Source organism: Netta rufina (assembly GCF_964035555.1).
Source record: "Netta rufina genome assembly, chromosome: 6".
Classification (NCBI taxonomy): Eukaryota; Metazoa; Chordata; class Aves; order Anseriformes; family Anatidae; genus Netta; species Netta rufina.
Genome location: NC_140129.1, coordinates 7,636,678 through 7,654,985, shown reverse-complemented (window position 1 = coordinate 7,654,985; position 18,308 = coordinate 7,636,678). Strand labels below are relative to the sequence as shown.

The window sequence follows — 18,308 nt, the reverse complement described above, 5'->3', positions numbered from 1 at the left end:
GGATTCTTTTCAGTCTCAGACCCAAAGGGCACTTAGCTGACACACTGTAAGTGACAGGAAACCAAATTAAAAAAATAATAATAATTACAAAAAAAAAAAAGATCAACAGAGAGCAGCGAAAGTGCAAACATCAGTTGTCAGAAAAGGGGGAGAAAATTTCTTTTTGTTAAATTAGTCAGACCTTTGCTTCCAGATCCTACTGTGAGCACAAATGGAATCAGTAGGTTTAAAAGCATTCCTTCCCTTCTTTCCTGATTGGTGAATGGGGAGACGACATGGCTTAGGGGGAAATCTTCTTTCAAAGCCTGTGCAGTAATAATAAGAAAGGATTAAACAATTTCGTCAGCAGATCATGCACACAAGTTACCGCAGGGAATGACGGTCCCCCAGGCACCCTGTTTACACAGTTCAACACAGGCATTGATGACCTGATTGAATTAGAAGCCCTGAGACCACTTAGGAGTAAAAGGATTTCACAGAGTAACATGGGTATGACTTGCTTTTGTCATAACCAAGAGGTAAGAAGCCCAGATTCCTTACTCATAGGCATCATTAACAATATCAGAAGCATCCCACAGGAGCTGACTGTGTGTTAGTCCCAAACTCTGTACTGCTGTGAACGGGAACAGGATTTGACCCAGACTACAAGGAATAAAAAAATGAACAGAGAAAACAGAACAAATGACATAACCTAAATATTCTGCTGTCTGAACATGAAGGTTATTCTTGAACACGTTTTTTGTTCTGCCTCACTTTGTGCTGCTCTGTCATCTTCCCTAACATAAACCCTGAACTCCTGAAATATCAACAAAATGCACATTTACTTCTTGACTCACTGAAGCCTAAATTGAAGGTCTTTTGTCTTCTTTAGGGGAGGTAACACAAATGACTATCACTAAAACCTCTGCTCATCTGCAATTTCCCAGTTGCTATAGACTTAGCTGTGAAATGCAACTGAACTTTGTAACCCCCTGAGCTTGTAGACCTGGGCTGAGAAACTCCAGAAAATGATTTATTGTGGGGTGTGAAGTCCTTCTATTTTATATCCTTTGGGAAGGCTTAGGAATATGGCTTCTCATATGTTTTTCTGACATGTTTGTTTTTTGTTCCATTTAAAACCCATGAAAAGAAGGAGTGAACAGGGAGAAGATAATATAAGTGAAAACTCCCAATATGGTTTAAAAATGATTTTTTTGGTACCTAGTTAAAAAAAAAAAAAAAAGAGAGAGAAAAGATTTCAGAGAAGGTGAGGGTGGCCCTTTTTAGCTTGCGATCAAAGAAACATTACCTCAGAGCTGGAAGAAATCTGTGCCCTTTATGTGCGAGTCAGTATCAAAAAGTCCTTTTGTGCCTCACGCTCTGAAGAAAAGCAGTGTGTCTTGATTCCTCTAACCCTTACTTCCCAAGCAGCCCCACTACTCAAAAATACCTGCTGAAGTATCCAATTGGATGTGCCAATACATACTTTAAAATGCAAGTTGGAGCTAAATTAGGAAATTTGTCTCTTCATTCTGTTGCTGACAATGTCTCCCTTTCATCTGATTTCATGCCAATGGGGAGGGAGAGGAATATGGAGGCAGAAAGACTCTGTAATAATTGTGGCACTGCTATGAGAAATGAAAAGTGATGAATTTCCAAAAGTACGGGATGGGTTTGTTACTGTGGACAAGGATGCTCTTGAGTAAGCAGCTGAAAAGCCAAGTTGCCCTGCCTGTTTGAGCTAGCACACCATACAACCAGCTCAGGTAAGAGCAGAAGAGCCCAAACTCCACTCAAAGTTACGCACATGCACCCAACGAGAAAGAAGGTCGAGCTGCATGGACGTGACCCAGGCCAGGGCACATCTCCCCATGGCAGGAAACTTCCGCTAGCTCCTTGGGTACTGCAGAGAATCCTAATATGCTCGTCAGAGCCTTAAACAGCATCAATCAGCCGAACTCCCGGGACATGAATCAGCAGTGTTAAGCTGATGGATGCTTGTTGTAGACGGGTGAATTCTGAGCTCAGTTCAAGCCGTCAAAAAGATGGGAGAATTTACATGTTGCTTCTCTTTGATTTTTGGTGTATGTTCCACAGTTTTTGCCCAGCTTTTGCAGAAAGAAAACAGAGCACCGATGAGTTGGTGTCTCAACCAGAAGCTAAAACTTGCCTGGCCACAGGCCAGGGCAGACACACCTGTATCTGCAATGCTACAAGCCGGACAACAGCTGTGCTGAAGGGCAGAGGTGGCGAGAGATAAGGGCTGAGATGAAGAAGGGGTAATCCGTCAGCCACACTGGAGGGTCCTACCACTCCCATCACCTGCAATACAAACAGAGCACATCACCACAACTGACTGCTTACAGTTTCATCCATGCCATATCCTCCAACATCAATGAAATGGAGGGGCCTTTCATTCGAGCACTCGGTTGGGGTGGCTCTAGGAGAACCAGCCCCTGCCCAGTGGTCTTTGTGGGAGCTGGGGCCAGTGAGGAGGAGTTCTAGCAGGGAAGGAGAGGGGAGAAGAGGGAACCAGCAAGGGTGGGAGGAGTGCACAGGTAACCTGGTACATTCAGAAATGTACCCTGTACCAGCCCTGAATGATCAGCACTGGACTGGTGGAACAGTTAGAGTTGGAGGATACGTCATGTAACGACTGTAACAAATAAAATATGTCATCAAAGCAAAAAGTCTGCATTGAAACTGGACATCTTTTCCCTTCTCTTGCTGATCTACTGGAAAAATAATGTCCTAAGTCTGACCCTAGCCGGGTTTTGTACAATGTTCAGATTCCTCTCAAACACACTCGGTTCTTACAGATTCTAAGCACGGTTCATCTTGCCTGTCCCAAGATGTCTAAAATAGAGTCACCTGCCAGTGACCTGGTTGTCTGGAGCCCCATGAACTATCAGCACAAGAAAACAACACTTCTAGGGGAGAGTAATTTTAACTGTTTTGGATGTGTCCTTCAGGAGAAAATTAAACCACAGGCCTGCTTCTTTGTGTTTCTCTCCATGACTACACACATCTAGATGATGGAAACAGGTAGAAGCTAACTCATAGACTGCTGAGCTTAGGGGAGATGAACGCACACTGTATTCCCAAATTCAGCTTGGGGAGAAAGAGAGCCGTCAGTTTTCTCCCAGAACACCAAAGGACAATTTAGAAGGGGAGAAGGTGAAGCCCTTTCTCCATTTGAGTATGGAGACAGACATTTCCCCACCTTCCTGCTGGATGTCTTTTTGGCTTCATGATGCACCTGGTCTACACATAAATACATGTATTAGCACGCAGTCAGGGGTGATCCTACAGCAGCTACAGCTCTTGACAGCTAAAGGTGAAATTCTCTTAACATTAAAAGTACATTTTTTCCTGGTACCTCTTCCTGGTGTTCCCAGCCAGCTGAATGCAAGCACTATGACTGACTGCACTTCAGCACTGCAGAGCTTTCAGCTTTTTTTAGAGCACTGACTAATTCTTAATGCAGGCCTTTTGGAGAGCTTGCTGGTGTGATTCACTCCAGCTTGTCTGCCTGCCAAACTGCGAGTCCATTCTCAACCTGTATTTGAGCTAACTCTGTAGCAGCTTCCCTGGGTAACAACCCTAAGTACTTTTGAGGGTCCAGATTTACAATGCCTCCCAAGCAGCTCTCTCTGCATGAATAAGAAGGAAGTCTTGTGGGCTCTGACAGCTTGGAGCTTCCCTACCCTTGCAGCTATGAGTGATGTATGGGCTCAAAGGACAGGAGCCTGGCAAACACTGACACTGCATTAAAATTGGTGATCACTGTTTTTAAAATTCCTCAAGGCACTGGTGAACCCTGAGAGGTTTTCTGCTACTGCATTCTAAGAAGAAAATGTTATTAAACCCAGTATCACTAACAATGCTAGGGCAGCCTTTCCCCCTTTATTTGTATTTTTTCTACACAGAACGTGAGCGTGTGTGTTTGTACAAATACCTGGAGTTACACTAATACCAAACTGGGGGTTTGTGCCCAGTGTTACAGCTGCAGAAACTGCAATCTAGAACTGAATGACCAGACAGGCTCTGTCCGTACAACCTCTCTGTGGTGACACACTTACGAACAAAAGTTCTACTAAGAGTGGGATCTGAACATTGTACTGTGCAAACCTGTACTAGATCAAGCCAGGGACATTGCAAACAGAGGAGTGAATCCACCCATGTGAACCCTTCTAACTAGCCGACATCTGATGGCCTCTGACAGAGCCACCAGGGCCCTCCCCACTGGAGACGGTAGGGATCTCCAGTGCCACCCTCTGCCCGCCTCTACCAGGTGTGTGCAGTCTCCACCACCCCACTCTCCAACTTGCAGCCCTCAACTCTCAGCTCAGCGTGGCAAAGGTGGATCTTCAAAGTGGTGCGTGGGAAGCAGCGGAAATAAATCACTCGAGCACCGCTACCGCTCACTGTATCTCCCCATGCACCACTTCAAAAATGAACCTTGCTATCTCTAGTGTCACTTGCGAAGTCCCCTTGTGAGGGGTAAGGGGACGGGTAAAATGACGGGAATGGGAATGAACTGTCCTCGTCAGTCCAGAGAAGTCAACAAGCAGACTGAGGGTTAGCTAGGGTTCACGGGGTCGCCGCTCAGCTACTCACCAGATTGACACACACATTGATCAGAGACCTAAGGTGAGGCAGGAAGGATATGATTGGCTGCCTCTGAAGTGTCAAACAAACCCCTTCAATCAAATTGCTGGCAGGCTCCCACTCAACCTGGCGCCTGCAATACAACAGTAGGTGCCGTTAGCCGCTGGCCTCCTGCCCCCCACCAGACGCTCGCAAACACGGCGACCGACACACAGTGATGCCCACAGAGGAAACATTTCAGACAGCGGTGACGTCCAAGATGAGCACAAAGTGCGCAACAGAGAAAAGGTTTGACCCACGCAGCTCAGGAAAGCACAGAGCACACCGGGCGTTGGGAGACCAAAAATGGAGCAGAGGTGTCTGCTGTAGTGACACAAAACCCCTCACAACAGGAATGGTGGATGGGCTGCGCTTCACTCCCTGACTCTGCCTTCTGACGGATGGTGGATGAAAGGGAGCCACCAGACAGCTCTCTAGGTGTGCCTGTGTGTGGGAAGCCATCCGCTGGGCCATGCTCCCATCTGAGAGCGACTCCTCCATCTCTTGTGGCTTGTGGATGTTCAACAAACCTTGCCAGCTGTGTGCATCCTCCAGAAACTACCGTGCAATCCTGTCTGCTCTGCCAGAGTGACTCCTGAACTTAATCTGGCCCAACAGTGTAAACCTCACCTTCCTTGACCCGTGTAGGAGGTCCGATTCATTCCTTACTAACACTGAAGTCGTTCGTACCAGGACCCCTTCCTTCTTCCCTCACACTTTGCCTTTTTCACCTAAACAGCTTCTAGGGCCTGTGACAGATGCTGAATGGAGTCCTTTCTAACCATAAGCCAACACATAGATAACAACAAAGTGGCTCCCGTGCTTCATCTCAGGGCCTGACTCTTCAGAGGTTGCGTATTTCCCAAGCCAACATCTAACTGTGTGCTGACTGGGACAGGAGGACAAGGCTTGAATAACTGGTTAGCTGAAGAATAAACAATGCCCTAGTCAAGCTCCTCAGTAGACTTCTTAGAGATTCACGGAGAATCAAGGGTTCCCTACCTTTTGGAGGTACCTCATCTTTCATCATCCACTGTTCCTAAACCTACTCCAAAATAGTGGTTTGCACTTTTACTTGTTCTTATGCCCTGGTTTGGAGCAGGGTGCCCACAGGGGGCAGCACGTAAGATTCTGATGTGAATACCCTAGTGGATGCTTTCTGTGGTCTGTCACCCAGCAATGTGTGATCTCTGTCCCATCTTTAAGAAGCTTCTTGCTTAAATGATACTTAATGATGCTTAAATGTAGTTGCTGTATCTGGTCCAGTGGCTCTGCTGTTTCTGTCCCTGTGAGTACAGAAGAGTAGTTTCATCCAGGCACAGATGGAGGGAATATGAAGGGAATTTTAATTTATGAGTATTCATTCAGCTTAGACAAAAGGAAAGCTCTTTGGGAACAGGAAGAACCTTAAGCTGCCTTTTGAGGCAAAAGAAAGTATGAGCAAGAAAAGAAAGAAATGGCAAGAAGCAGGCAAGACCTGGCAAAGAATCAAACCATCAGGAAGGGGAAGCACCAACATTTCTGCCTCTAACTCCCCTGCAAGGGCAGGAGTTTCTAAAAGGAGATTGTTAACTGAGGGGAAGTGATAGGCAGAGGTGCCAGAAAGAAGAGATCACCTCTGTATTATTTGCTCCATCTCAGTTGTGTACATGATTAGCTTTGTGTCTGAGTCCCACATTCTGATATTCTCTAACATCAGTTGGTTCTCAGCTCATACTGCTGACTGATACAAGCTGACTGATTCAAGCAGCTGAGGACATTTGTCCATGAGGTGACTGACACCAATGACTCTTTTCACTCAAATCACTGGAAAATCTGCAAGGTTAGCAGATTTCACACTACCCAGACTGGATTTATCACTGCCTCCGAGGTGGAAATGCTCCATATTGAATATTTCTTGAAGGCCTGAATGCTACTTTGTGATGCAGCAGGCTTTCACTAGGCACAGACTAGATGCCATTACTGGTCCCTTTATGCAGGAACATTCAGAAGCTACTGGGTAGCTCCAGATTACTTTTATCTTTACAGAGAACATTACAGTATTTTTGCGAGAAGGTGCTCTAGAAATACTGCTACTACAGCTAACTTTCCATTAAAAAGAAATAAAATTAATGTTCTTCACTCACAGCTAAAAAAATAATAGAGGGCAGACAGATGGTACGAATCTGAAGACTTATTTTGGAGAAAGAGAAAAGATTTCTGTACGTTCTCTCTGTAGTTCTTAATAACTCATGCATTTCTTCTCTACCAGAAGCCACAACAAACATGTCAACATAAATGCACACTTACAGAGAAAAAAAACTTATTTTTTGATACGTTGTAAAGGTTCACTGGGACACAACAGTTTTAGGTAGATGATATACCCACACTTCAAGGCTTGCAACATCAGAAACGGACCCCAGAGGGTTGTTGTTATACCTGCTTACCTCAGAGTAGGCATCTTGTGAATTTTATTGAACATACGATCCAATCTCTTTAAGATGAGGATAAGGGCAGGTCTCACCGCCTCAGCTGTCCAGTCAGTGATGGGTAGCATCTCCATGATGTAGCACCGGAGACCTCGGCTTTCCATCGTCTGCGTGTCATAAGGTGCCAATTTCAGCAGGGAATGTGCGATTTCTGCCAACCTAAAACCAGGCTTTGTTAAGAGGGAAATCAAATACTCTACAACTTGCATTTCTCCACACATGCCAATGAACTAGTAGATAAATGATCACTAGACCAGTAAAAAGAAGAAGATGTACAAGTCAAATGTGCTGCTATTTAAATCCTGAGGCCCAGTAGCAACAGTTTCTGGTCTATTAAGATTCTTTTGTAGGTATCACTGTTTATACTTATAAACAAAATGAACAGTCTAAAGAATATGCAAGCCTGTGTCGTTTTATGTTGATATTAAATGCACTGAAGGAACATCAGGAATCACTTACTTGTGTTGCTAAAAACAAAGTAACCGAGCTGTTAGTAAGATTGCAGCATTGCCAATGCCTGTGAAACAGACACTGTATGTCAACTGATGAGTGACTGGTTTTAGTTCTGTGCTTGTTTTTCAGTGACACTACTTTAAGAGATCTCACTATGCAATTTACAGGTGTTAAATTTTAAAAACAATGTGCTGTCCCTCAGGCTTACACATGCACTGTGTCTGACTACTCCCTGCAGCTTTGATCTGTTTCTCCTAACGCTTCTACAGATTGTGTTGCTGTGATTCCTTCTAATCCTCCCAGGTGGCCTTGCCAATGGCATTTTCTGTATTGACTATGAAATGCCATGGCAACATTTAACTTAGACTTGTAGTTGGACAAATAGCTGCTAAAATACGTGAAGATTTGTGGTAGACAAAAACAAGTAATAAAGCCACATACTAATAAAAGGGATAGAAACTTATATATTTCCTGAACTGCCACTAAAATTTGTATTGGACAATTATAGGATAACCCTACTCATATTGTGGGGCTTCTTCTGAAATGCCTTCAACTAATGGAACATATTTCCATTCTCTTTAAAATCTACCTGGCAATATCAAAGGCAACGAGTTCCTCAGATTAACCAAAAGTGCTATAAACATGTTTCTTTATCCAATATCTCTTTATTCTTACTTTTTATAACTACTTTGTCATACTATGGAGTAGATCTGTTTTTTTAAACACTCTGAAATTTAAATCATCTTGTAATTATGCTTTTTTCTGATAACACAATATCAATGGTACATAATGGTGTATCGAATTTGCTTATGCATTATAAAGTGTAAGATCCATCTCATCCAACATGAGATGCCTATCTCAATTACTCTTCTAGCTCTGTTCCTATCGAAATAAGGAACCTAGGAAATTCTAATCTTCCTGTAATACTGTGATAAAGAGCCCATTGGATTGAATCTCCCTTTGCATTTCATCCAAAAAGAACTTTATGACTTGATTGGACTAAACATTTCACTTTTAAATGTCTGAACTTGGGTGAGATGAACCCTGTCTGAACTGAATAGCCATATTATCTTGTTTTCTGAAGTCTCTGAAATGGCATCCATTAGCCTCTGAAGACCACAGCTGTCACATCACATTCTGGTAAATCTGCTGTCTACTTAGAAAAGATTTTTTTCCTGCAGCTAAATCCTGTTAGTCATTTAACTGATACTTACGAATTTAATTCACGTAAGAATCAGGAAGATGTTTCTTTTCTTTAGGGCTAACTATGATAAAGCAATTCTGGTTCCAACCATAATAAAGGAGTCATTTCTAGCACTTTCCAGGAGACATAAGACTATAAGACCAGGATTGTAATTTAATGTGGAAAAAAAATAGCAAGCCCTTTACTTTACTGCACTGGAGTTCATTCATCAGACATGTATTTCTTGCTCCCACTGAAATTCTCAAAAAAAAACAAAACATGTCTAATCAAGGATGTAATCTGGCCTGAGAATTTCACCTGTTTTCTAACATAAAGTTCTTATCTCAGACTTTTACTGATAATGTCTTAGACTCTTATTGAGTTTGTAATGCAGTTAAAGAGCTGTATTAATTTTTGATGTTTGTGTTCCTTGGAAAAAATACAAAGGTGGTACTGCAGAAGCATCCAAGTCCATCAGAACTTCAGTTTGTTTGCAGCCAAGCATTACATAAATGGCATGCATCTGTGGTAAGAGACATCTCTTGTTTAAAACTACCTTCTAAATTATTAAATATTTACCAGAGGGGGGAAAAGAAACATTCAATTAATGTGCAAACACACAAACCAATCAAAAAATACTTCGCCAATGAATTGGAGGTATTTCTTAAACAAGATCTAAATTAATCTGAAACACAATTTTGTGTTCTATAGAGACAGCCTGAATCCAAAGATCTCTAATTGTGACAGAATCTGCCAGCTAAGGGGCTTTGCCATCTGTTTTCAGAGCATGCATGTAAAGGTAGAGGAGTTTTGTGCGGGTTTTCCTCGGTCCCGGGGGCAGGAACAAACTTGGTTTGGTGCATTACTAGCATCAATCTCCCTTCAGCTTGCTTCACAAGGCTTTCCAGGCAAAAAATGGCATAAAGCTCAGACAAAAGAGTTTCCTCTGAAGATGACTGAAAAACTGACAACAGAATCAGGTCCATTCCCTTGTGTTCCACTGCTCTACTGCTTTTTTGTCTATAACATCTGGGCAAACTGCTCAGTAGCAACTTATCCCTATTTTCTGGTTACCATGAACAGCATAGCAGAGAATGAGGTCCAAAGTGCTGATTAAAAAAAGCCTATACACAATTCCTTCTAGGCCTGAACCCCACAAAACAGTTGGATGCTACAATGAGTATCCAACCAGCCAGCTGGGCTCAGTACTGCACCTTAATAAAAAACTTGTGTGCCTGATGTATCGCACACCGAGGTGGTGGTCCTGTAAATGCCTCCTGACCCATCCTCCCCTATATTTCAGGCATGTATGCCATATGATGCAGTGTTTTTTCTCCCTTTCTCCTTGTTTGTTGGCAGCTAGTTCTGGTGCAGTGTCACAGGAGAAGATTCAGCCAGTTGTGCAGCTTCTCTATGCCCTGGGGGGGGGAAGAGGAAGCCTTATCTACTCCACTCTTCACCATAACTTATTCTGATGTGTAAGGTGGGCCTCCACAAGTGTTTCATCCACAGGAGATGCGGGTCTGAATGAGACCAGAGGAGGGCATATGAAATCCCTTTATACACAAGCAGCATCAGGTACAATCTAAGGAACATTAAAATATACATGGTTCAGACAGCAAAAGTAGTCTACACTACCAAAAAGTCATTCACTCTGTCTGCTATTATGAAAAAATAAGAGCTAAAATAAAGGAATCCCCCTGACACGAACAAGTAGAAGCAGAATGCCTGGAGAATACCTCATGTGGGACTTCACATCCAGCAGTTCCAGAGAAGTCACTCTAGGCTCTCCAGCAAGGTTCTGCAAAATCTTCAGCCTTGGCCCACAATGCTTGTAGAACTCTGTGCAGATATTCAGCAATGACTCCCGAGGTCTCCTGAACTCCTCCCTGGCAATTCGTTCATCCAGTTCCTCTCGGGGTAGACCCTGGCCCTCCTCCAGTAAGTGAAGGTTCTCCCTGGAAGACACAAAATGAGAAAAAAGGTAAGTGGTGTAGGCAGTGGAAGAGCAGGGATAGACTGTAACTATCTACTAGATTATGTCACTCAGGGGGTAGTAAGGCCCGGGCACAGGCTGCCCAGGGAAGCTGTGGATGCCCCATCCTTGGAGATGTTCAAGGCCAGGTTGAACAAGGCCCTGAGCAACCTGGTCTAGCAGGAGGTGTCCCTGCCTGTGGCAGGAGGGTTGGAACCAGATGGGCTTTAAGGTCCCTTCCAACCCAAGTTGTTCTGTGATTCTGTGATTCTAACAACTTCTCCAGCTTGTTTTGCAACAGATGCTTTCCTCTGCAATTGAAAAGAAAAATAGTTGCATCTGCAATCGAAAAAGGGAAATTATCACCTGCAAAGTCTTGTTGAGAATGAGAAAAATTTCTATATGAACTATCCTTTGTTACGTTACCCCGCAAAAAGGCTGCAACAACAACAGTGGGTGAGACCCAGTAAATCTGGAAACTGCTGCAGAGCAGTTCACAGAATCACAGAATCATTTAGGTTGGAAGAGACCTCCAAAGATCACTTATTCCAACCTCTGACCTAACACTAAGAGTCCTCCACTAAACCATATCCCTAAGCTCTACATCTAAACATCTTTTAAAGACTTCCAGGGATGGTGACTCCACCGCTTCCCTGGGCAGCCTGTTCCAATGTTTAACAACCCTTTCGGTAAAGAAGTTCTTCCTAACATCTAACCTAAAACTCCCCTGGTGCAACTTAAGCCCATTCCCCCTCGTCCTGTCACCAGGCACGTGGGAGAACAGACCAACCCCCACCTCGCTACAGCCTCCCTTGAGGTACCCATAGAGAGCGATAAGGTCACCCCTGAGCCTCCTCTTCTCCAGGCTGAACAAGCCCAGCTCCCTCAGCCGCTCCTCGTAGGACTTGTTCTCCAGGCCCCTCACCAGCTTCGTCGCCCTTCTCTGCACCCGCTCGAGCACCTCCATGTCCTTCTTGTAGCGAGGGGCCCAAAACTGAACACAGTACTCGAGGTGCGGCCTCACCAGAGCCGAGTACAGGGGGACGATCACCTCCCTAGCCCTGCTGGTCACACTGTTCCTGATACAAGCCAGGATGCTGTTGGCCTTCTTGGCCACCTGAGCACACTGCTGGCTCATATTCGGCCAAGCAGTTTTCTAACCACTCATCTCCCAGCCTGTAGCGCTGCTTGAGGTTGTTGTGCCCCAGGTGCAGGACCCAGCACTTGGCCTTGTTGAACTTCATACACTTGGCCTCAGCCCATCGGTCCAGCCTATCCAGATCCTCCTGCAGAGCTTTCCTACCCTCGAGCAGATCGACACACGCACCTAATTTGGTGTTGTCTGCAAACTTACTGAGGGTGCACTCGATGCCCTCGTCCAGATCATCAATAAAGATACTAAAGAGGACTGGCCCCAGTACTGAGCCCTCGGGGATTCCACTAGTGACCAACCTCCAACTGGATTTGACTCCATTCACCACGACTCTGTGGGCCTGGCTACGCAGCCAGTTTCTAACCCAACGAAGCGTGCGCCAGTCCAAGCCATGAGCAGACAGCTCATCACATGTCAGAGAAGACTGGGTGAAGTTTTTACTGTACCTGATAAAGTGTAGTTTGGCTCCCTGTTCTGGGTACCTGAGAAAAGAGAAACAGTGGAGTTTTAAAACAGCAACTTAAGAATGCCATAACCATGCCTTGCTGAGAGAGAGTGACAATGTTCTGGCCCAGAGGTACACTCCTTACAGACAGGATGGTACCTTTTGTCACTGGAACAATGGCTACATGTAGTTAGTGACCACAATGAATAGCCTTTATCTCCCAACTAGCTGCAAAAAACAGATTGTCATAGTTACTGCCCATGTTATGAAAGAAAAAATTCAGGCTTTCAAACAATTTCTCTTACTGATTTTCACCCCAGTGCTTGGCCTCTCTCAGGAAGCCACAGCTCACCTCCTGAAAATCAGAGTTTTGTTTTGTTGTCATCTTCTCTTGATACTTTTTGTTGAGAAAGCATTAGCAAACCCTGCACCACATGTCCAAAGCTGGAACAGTGACCATTCCACCATCATGAGGCTCCTGCTGTTGTCAACAGATGCCTGTTGCAATAACAGAACAAACATAGGGCAGGAAACTTGGAGCAGTGCAAAAATATTTTGCATCAGAAACTGACTGCTTGATCATCAGAAAGATCTGGAAATTAAAGCCAAGATATTTGAGTTACACAGCATCAGGAATCTCTATGGTGCCTGTTAGCAGATACATATTAACTGCTTTCTGAAATCAGCAGACAAACTACTATCTATTACACCTTATTTTTCTTAGGGCATTTTTGCAATGGAAGTAAGCATCGTATATCCATTTCAGGCTTGGGCATGAAGGGGTTTCTCTGCTTCTGAGATCCTGGATTGAAGCACAAAGCTGTGCTGAATGCACTGCTGAGACTCCAAGCCTGGATGAAACAGTCTGCAAAGAATAACAGACTGATCCCAGAAGTTACCAACCAAGATGTGTGCATTCCACATTTATAAAGTAATGCAATAGCCCTTTGATGATTAATGCAGAAAGGGATTTCAATCTCCCTTCAATACAAAAGAAGACACGGAACAACTTGGAAGGCATGTCTTGCCAGAAAGGTATTACTGATTTACAGTCCAATATAGCCCATGGTATTTTACTGTACCATGCTATGCACAGACTTAGTATCAGCTGTTACTGACGAAAGAATTCAAGAAGGAATATTCTGCCCTGGAAGAACTGCTACTCCAGGAAAATACTCTGCTCTGGAAAATTCCTCCTCCAGGTCAGCACAAACACAGAGATTTTAAGCACAGCAACGCATAATCTTGCAAAAAAGCAAAGGAAAAGGATAAAAAGAAAACCAGAGGAGGCGCTAAATTCTGTGAGTCTTAAGTGGCATGCAGTTTGAGCTCTTACTGCTGCTCAGTGTCTCAGAACAAGGCTAGAGGGATCTAACCCTTCTGCTATTCACTGATAATAACTATTCTGCTAACCACTGGCCTCTGCCCAGTGGTCTCTTTGATGGTGGACTTGGAAAGAAGCAAAGCAGAAAACCCAGGGGCATAGCTGCTTTGTCATTATACTTCAGGATTAATATCCTGGTCTTCCATTTATGGTTACATAACCAAAATGCATACTATTGGGAACTTTGATTACTATCAGAGATTCAGTCCTGGCTATGTGCTCTTTTTATCTGACTGTTTTTTGTCCTACAGTACCTAGAGCACTTCCTCAGACAACTGAGGAAGCACTCTGCACTGCGAGGAGTGAGATATTATCTTACCCCTCCAAAAAAAATCTGTTCAGAAAAACAAGAAAGAAATGAAAATCCACTGACTTACCTGGTGTTCACACCTGCTGACATGGTGTGGTTAGCTGTTGTGGTCCCTTTATGGCCTTGGTCACATCGACTCATCTGTGGGGCTGTCATAGGCCTGGCAAAGAGAAGGTGAGTAGCACACTAAAGATGGAATATAACAAGTGCACTGAAATTCTCCTTGTGGGCTGGTGAAACCTAGCACTTGTTTTGCCATGTTTAAAATGCAACCATTATCCAAAATAACTTGCATATTGTGAGCTCCCCTGTGCTCCTTTCCCCAACACTGATGACCAAATACATGCTCAGACCTTTGAAAGATGTAAGTTACCTGGTGAGAACTTCGACACTGTACAAGAGGGCCTGCAAAGAGGTGGCAAGTGCAGCCATAGCAGCAATCTCCTCACGAGCTGCTGTCATAGTCTCCGCTTGAGAGGTTTGCCGCTTCAGTTTCTGCAAGTAACAGGGAACCAGTGCTTCCAAGACCATCAGCATTTGGAGGCTGGAAAAATAACCAATACTTAGTCTGTTATATCCTGTCAATCACAGAATCACAGAATTTCTAGGTTAGAAGAGACCTCAAGATCATCGAGTCCAACCTCTAACCTAACACTAACAAGTCCTCCACTAAACCACATCACTAAGCTCTACATCTAAACGTCTTTTAAAGACCTCCAGGGATGGTGACTCCACCACTTCCCTGAGCAGCCCTTTCCAATGCCTAACAACCCTTTCAGTAAAGAAGTTCTTCCTAACCTAAACCTCCTCTGGCGCAACTTCAGCCCATTCCCCCTCATCCTGTCACCAGGCACGTGGGAGAACAGGCCAACCCCCACCTCGCTACAGCCTCCTTTAAAGTACCAGATGGAGGCTTAAGATTCTATCTGAAAACCCCTGGATCTCCTACTGGCCTGTGATTTCATTGCTTCTCACTCGTTAAGCAGCCATGGGCCAAAGAAACTCCTGTATGAGGGACTTCAGGGGAAAAAAACTGGCTGATGCATGAAACAGTAATAGAAACAGCCTGAACTTTTAGATATCTTCTGAATAAGTCATCCACGTGCAGGCATTCATTTTCTCTTCCAGAGACTTCTTTCTTCTCTGGTTCTCTCTTGGAGCATAACCTTTTTGTATTCCTAGTTTACTTTCTCTCTCTCTCTGTATCTTCATTTCCTTTTCAGCTGCCTGTTTCTGCCCTCCAGTGCCCTATCCATTGCCTCTCTGACAACAGAAACCTTAATAACACAATGTGATCCCCACCTGGATGTGCAGCCTACATTACTGCTGCTCAGGCTGCCATCCAGCTCAGTATTGCAGCCCGAGACGGCCTCACAGGGAATCCTAGTACATACAATGCATTTCTATATCCTCTGCCTTGATTTGTCTGTCTTGCTTTCTGATGCTATGTGCCACTTTAGGCCTCATTTGAGTCTCTGCAAACCAAGAAAACAAAATCAGACCAGCACCTTCTGAATGATTCAGGAGCATAGGCCACCACTGTCACACACAGCTTAATGGCTTCACTGATCGAAAAGGTCAAGTCTTCATTCCCATAGCAGAAGTCTGAGGGAGTAAAACAATATGAGAAAAGTAGTACACAAACATATTGAATATGAAAAAAAGATAGCACGCTCCTTTCTTTCCCCCATTTTCAACTACTTGCTTCTCATGTTAACAATCCCCAATAGGCTCTTGATTTTTGACAAAAATGAATCTACAAAACAGAAACATGTGCTGCACTCCCACTTGCACCCTGACATCCAAGAACCCAGCAGGTGAGAAACAATTCTTAGCTGGTCGAATCATTGCTGAGCATAAGGCCTACAGCTGCTGCTGGAGTCTTGTTTCAAACATCACCCATCACAAGCAAAATCTTAAGCTCGCACATGACAAGGACACATGAGCTTAAGCACAATTTTTATGCTTCCTCTTTTTTTTCCTAGGTGTTCCCACCAAACCGAAAATGACACTGATGCACCACTGATGGAAGAAGATAGTTAGATTTCTAAAAATTAAGCCCCTTCTATACTGGCAGCCAGATGACCTCCAGCACAAAAGTGACTCTGGTTTGCTAATGATTTGAGAAAAAGGTTTCAAAAGCCTTTCAGTTTCAGACTACAAATTTTCGTACCAAGAAACCCATGTATCCAAAGAATAATATTTGCAATAACGTTACAGTCCCATTTTTAGCAGAGACTTTGGTGTACAGGAACTCAAGTTAAAGCTATGGTCCCAAAGTGCATAAGTTACGGTCCCAAAGTGCATGAGTCACTTTGAAAAATGGAACTTGAAGTCAGATTTTTAGGTAATTCTGATTTTATATGGAAAATACCAGGCACAAAACATACTCATCTATGGTCTCACTGTCAATATACACTTGGAAAGTGCAAATTTGAAAAACAACTCAAAGATTCTTATAAAAATCAGCCAAAATTACTTCCCTGCAAATCACAAAACAGTGAAGTTTTTAAATGCTGCAATGCATGGATAACTACCAAGAGACACAGTGTCCTGGGCACATCACACAGCCATATATATTCTGCTTTGTGATAAATCAGCTCCCTCCTAGAACTCAGCATGGTCGAATGTCTGAATGACATCCATCACTTACTAGTCATAGTCTGCCCACAGGAGAGGATGCTTTTGTTTCCTGCCCACATGGAACAGTGCAGAGGATGACACTGATCTTGTCAGCATAACATTTATTAGGCATCTACATTCTTCACCCACACATGACAAAATTCAAAATGCCAGGGGCTAGCACACTCAATGCAGAAAAAGGAGCTTTGGAATAAAATAAATTAATAATTCCTTTCCTGCAGAAAATATCCAGTGGATAGTGGATAAAATCCACCTTAAAGGATTCATAAGGCATAAGAAACAGATATTACTACATTGTGGGAGAAGAGAAAGACCCTAAACAAATCTTACAGCATGAAATAAATGTTTAACCAATAAATAACAAACCAGAATTACTGAATAAAGGATGACTTGCGGTTACCTAATGACTTGAGAGGCTTTTCTGCTTTCACCAGTTCTAAGATGTCCAAAATGTCAGGAGTCTCTCCCTCTAAAGACTGCAGCAGGTCAAACAGGCACTGAGCTGACACTCCTTTGCTGGTTCCATTGTTCGTAGCATCCTGTTTCAATGACACACATTTGGGGTTGATTTTCTGAGGACCTGTGGGCATCCGGGGGTTCTTAAGGAGCTGGCAACCCTTCCTTCCCCCCCCCCCCCCCTTTTTTTTTTTATTCTTGATTCAATAGACTGATGCTATAATGGAAGCATAATCTGAAAACTGCACACAGCTTTACTCCACCCAAAAATCAGATCTGTGAAGAAGGATGTGTGTGCTTACAGTGTACGTGCAGTTAGGTTTGGCGCTCCCACTTTAAATTAAAATTCCATTAATTAACTCACTAAAATGTTAAGTGATTAGTGAAGATTTCAAAACACGGCTAATCCAGTTTTATAGTTCACATGTACTAAAACTTGGCAGTAAGTTTTCTGTTCTTATTGCTGGATTCTAAGAAATGATTCGTGTATGAAGAGTTACAAATCATTATTGTCCTTTTATAACCTATTTATACACAGAAACTTAAAGAGAAACTACATTTACTAGCCTGGATACCAGTGGCTCATTAACTCAGTGCCCCACTCAATTGACTGATAAAAAAAAGTGTGAAGAAGTAAATTCAGGAAATGGTTCTGTGTAGCATGAAGTGCAGCAAGCACGTGTTCAGTCTGAATTGTGCTGATGCTCCAGCTGTTTTCTTTTTGTGATCTCTGAGGGGGGCTGTCTGCATACACAGGCTTCCCCACACCAAGCCTAGGGAATGCTTTTACTCACAGGGAACTCCAGGAGAGGGGCCACACTTGCGAACAGCTGCAGAATGAAAGGCTTGCGATGCAGAACGTAGAACTGGCGGCAAGCAAACTCTATCGCTTGGCGTAACTGTGGGTTGCTTTCGTAATCAGCATAAACCTGAGCAAATATAAAATGTCATGGAAGTACTACTCCAATGGAAGGGCTCGTCATCTCCTGACCCCAGACTGAATCAACTACGGCCTGACTCCAAGTCAGGAGTGCTGTTGATTGCAGTAGCGGAATTATTCCATGCGTCTTTCATAAGATACAATTCTGTATAGTCACCCCAGAATGGTATGTGACATTTTCTTTTTATTTTTTTGTCCTTCAACAAAAATATTTAGTTTCAGAGCTGTAAAAACACCAATATTCTGTCCAGCAGAGGCGTTACTGAATC

At 43.6% G+C, this 18,308-nt stretch overlaps 1 protein-coding gene across 3 annotated transcripts in view; it reads right to left on the bottom strand.

Annotated features, from left to right (window-relative positions):
* UNC80 (unc-80 homolog, NALCN channel complex subunit) overlaps positions 1-18,308 on the bottom strand; it is a gene marked incomplete at both ends in the record, with an annotated part of 126,623 nt that overhangs the window by 17,970 nt on the left and 90,345 nt on the right. For all 3 annotated transcript variants that reach the window (XM_084289645.1, XM_084289644.1, XM_084289646.1), the window contains 11 exons: positions 182-305; positions 2,176-2,301; positions 4,600-4,723; positions 7,056-7,256; positions 10,473-10,691; positions 12,308-12,343; positions 14,068-14,160; positions 14,374-14,544; positions 15,509-15,605; positions 17,044-17,182; positions 17,894-18,028. In XM_084289645.1, coding sequence (XP_084145771.1) covers positions 182-305; positions 2,176-2,301; positions 4,600-4,723; positions 7,056-7,256; positions 10,473-10,691; positions 12,308-12,343; positions 14,068-14,160; positions 14,374-14,544; positions 15,509-15,605; positions 17,044-17,182; positions 17,894-18,028 — 1,465 coding nt within the window. The remainder of the gene's footprint in view (positions 1-181; positions 306-2,175; positions 2,302-4,599; positions 4,724-7,055; positions 7,257-10,472; positions 10,692-12,307; positions 12,344-14,067; positions 14,161-14,373; positions 14,545-15,508; positions 15,606-17,043; positions 17,183-17,893; positions 18,029-18,308) is intronic.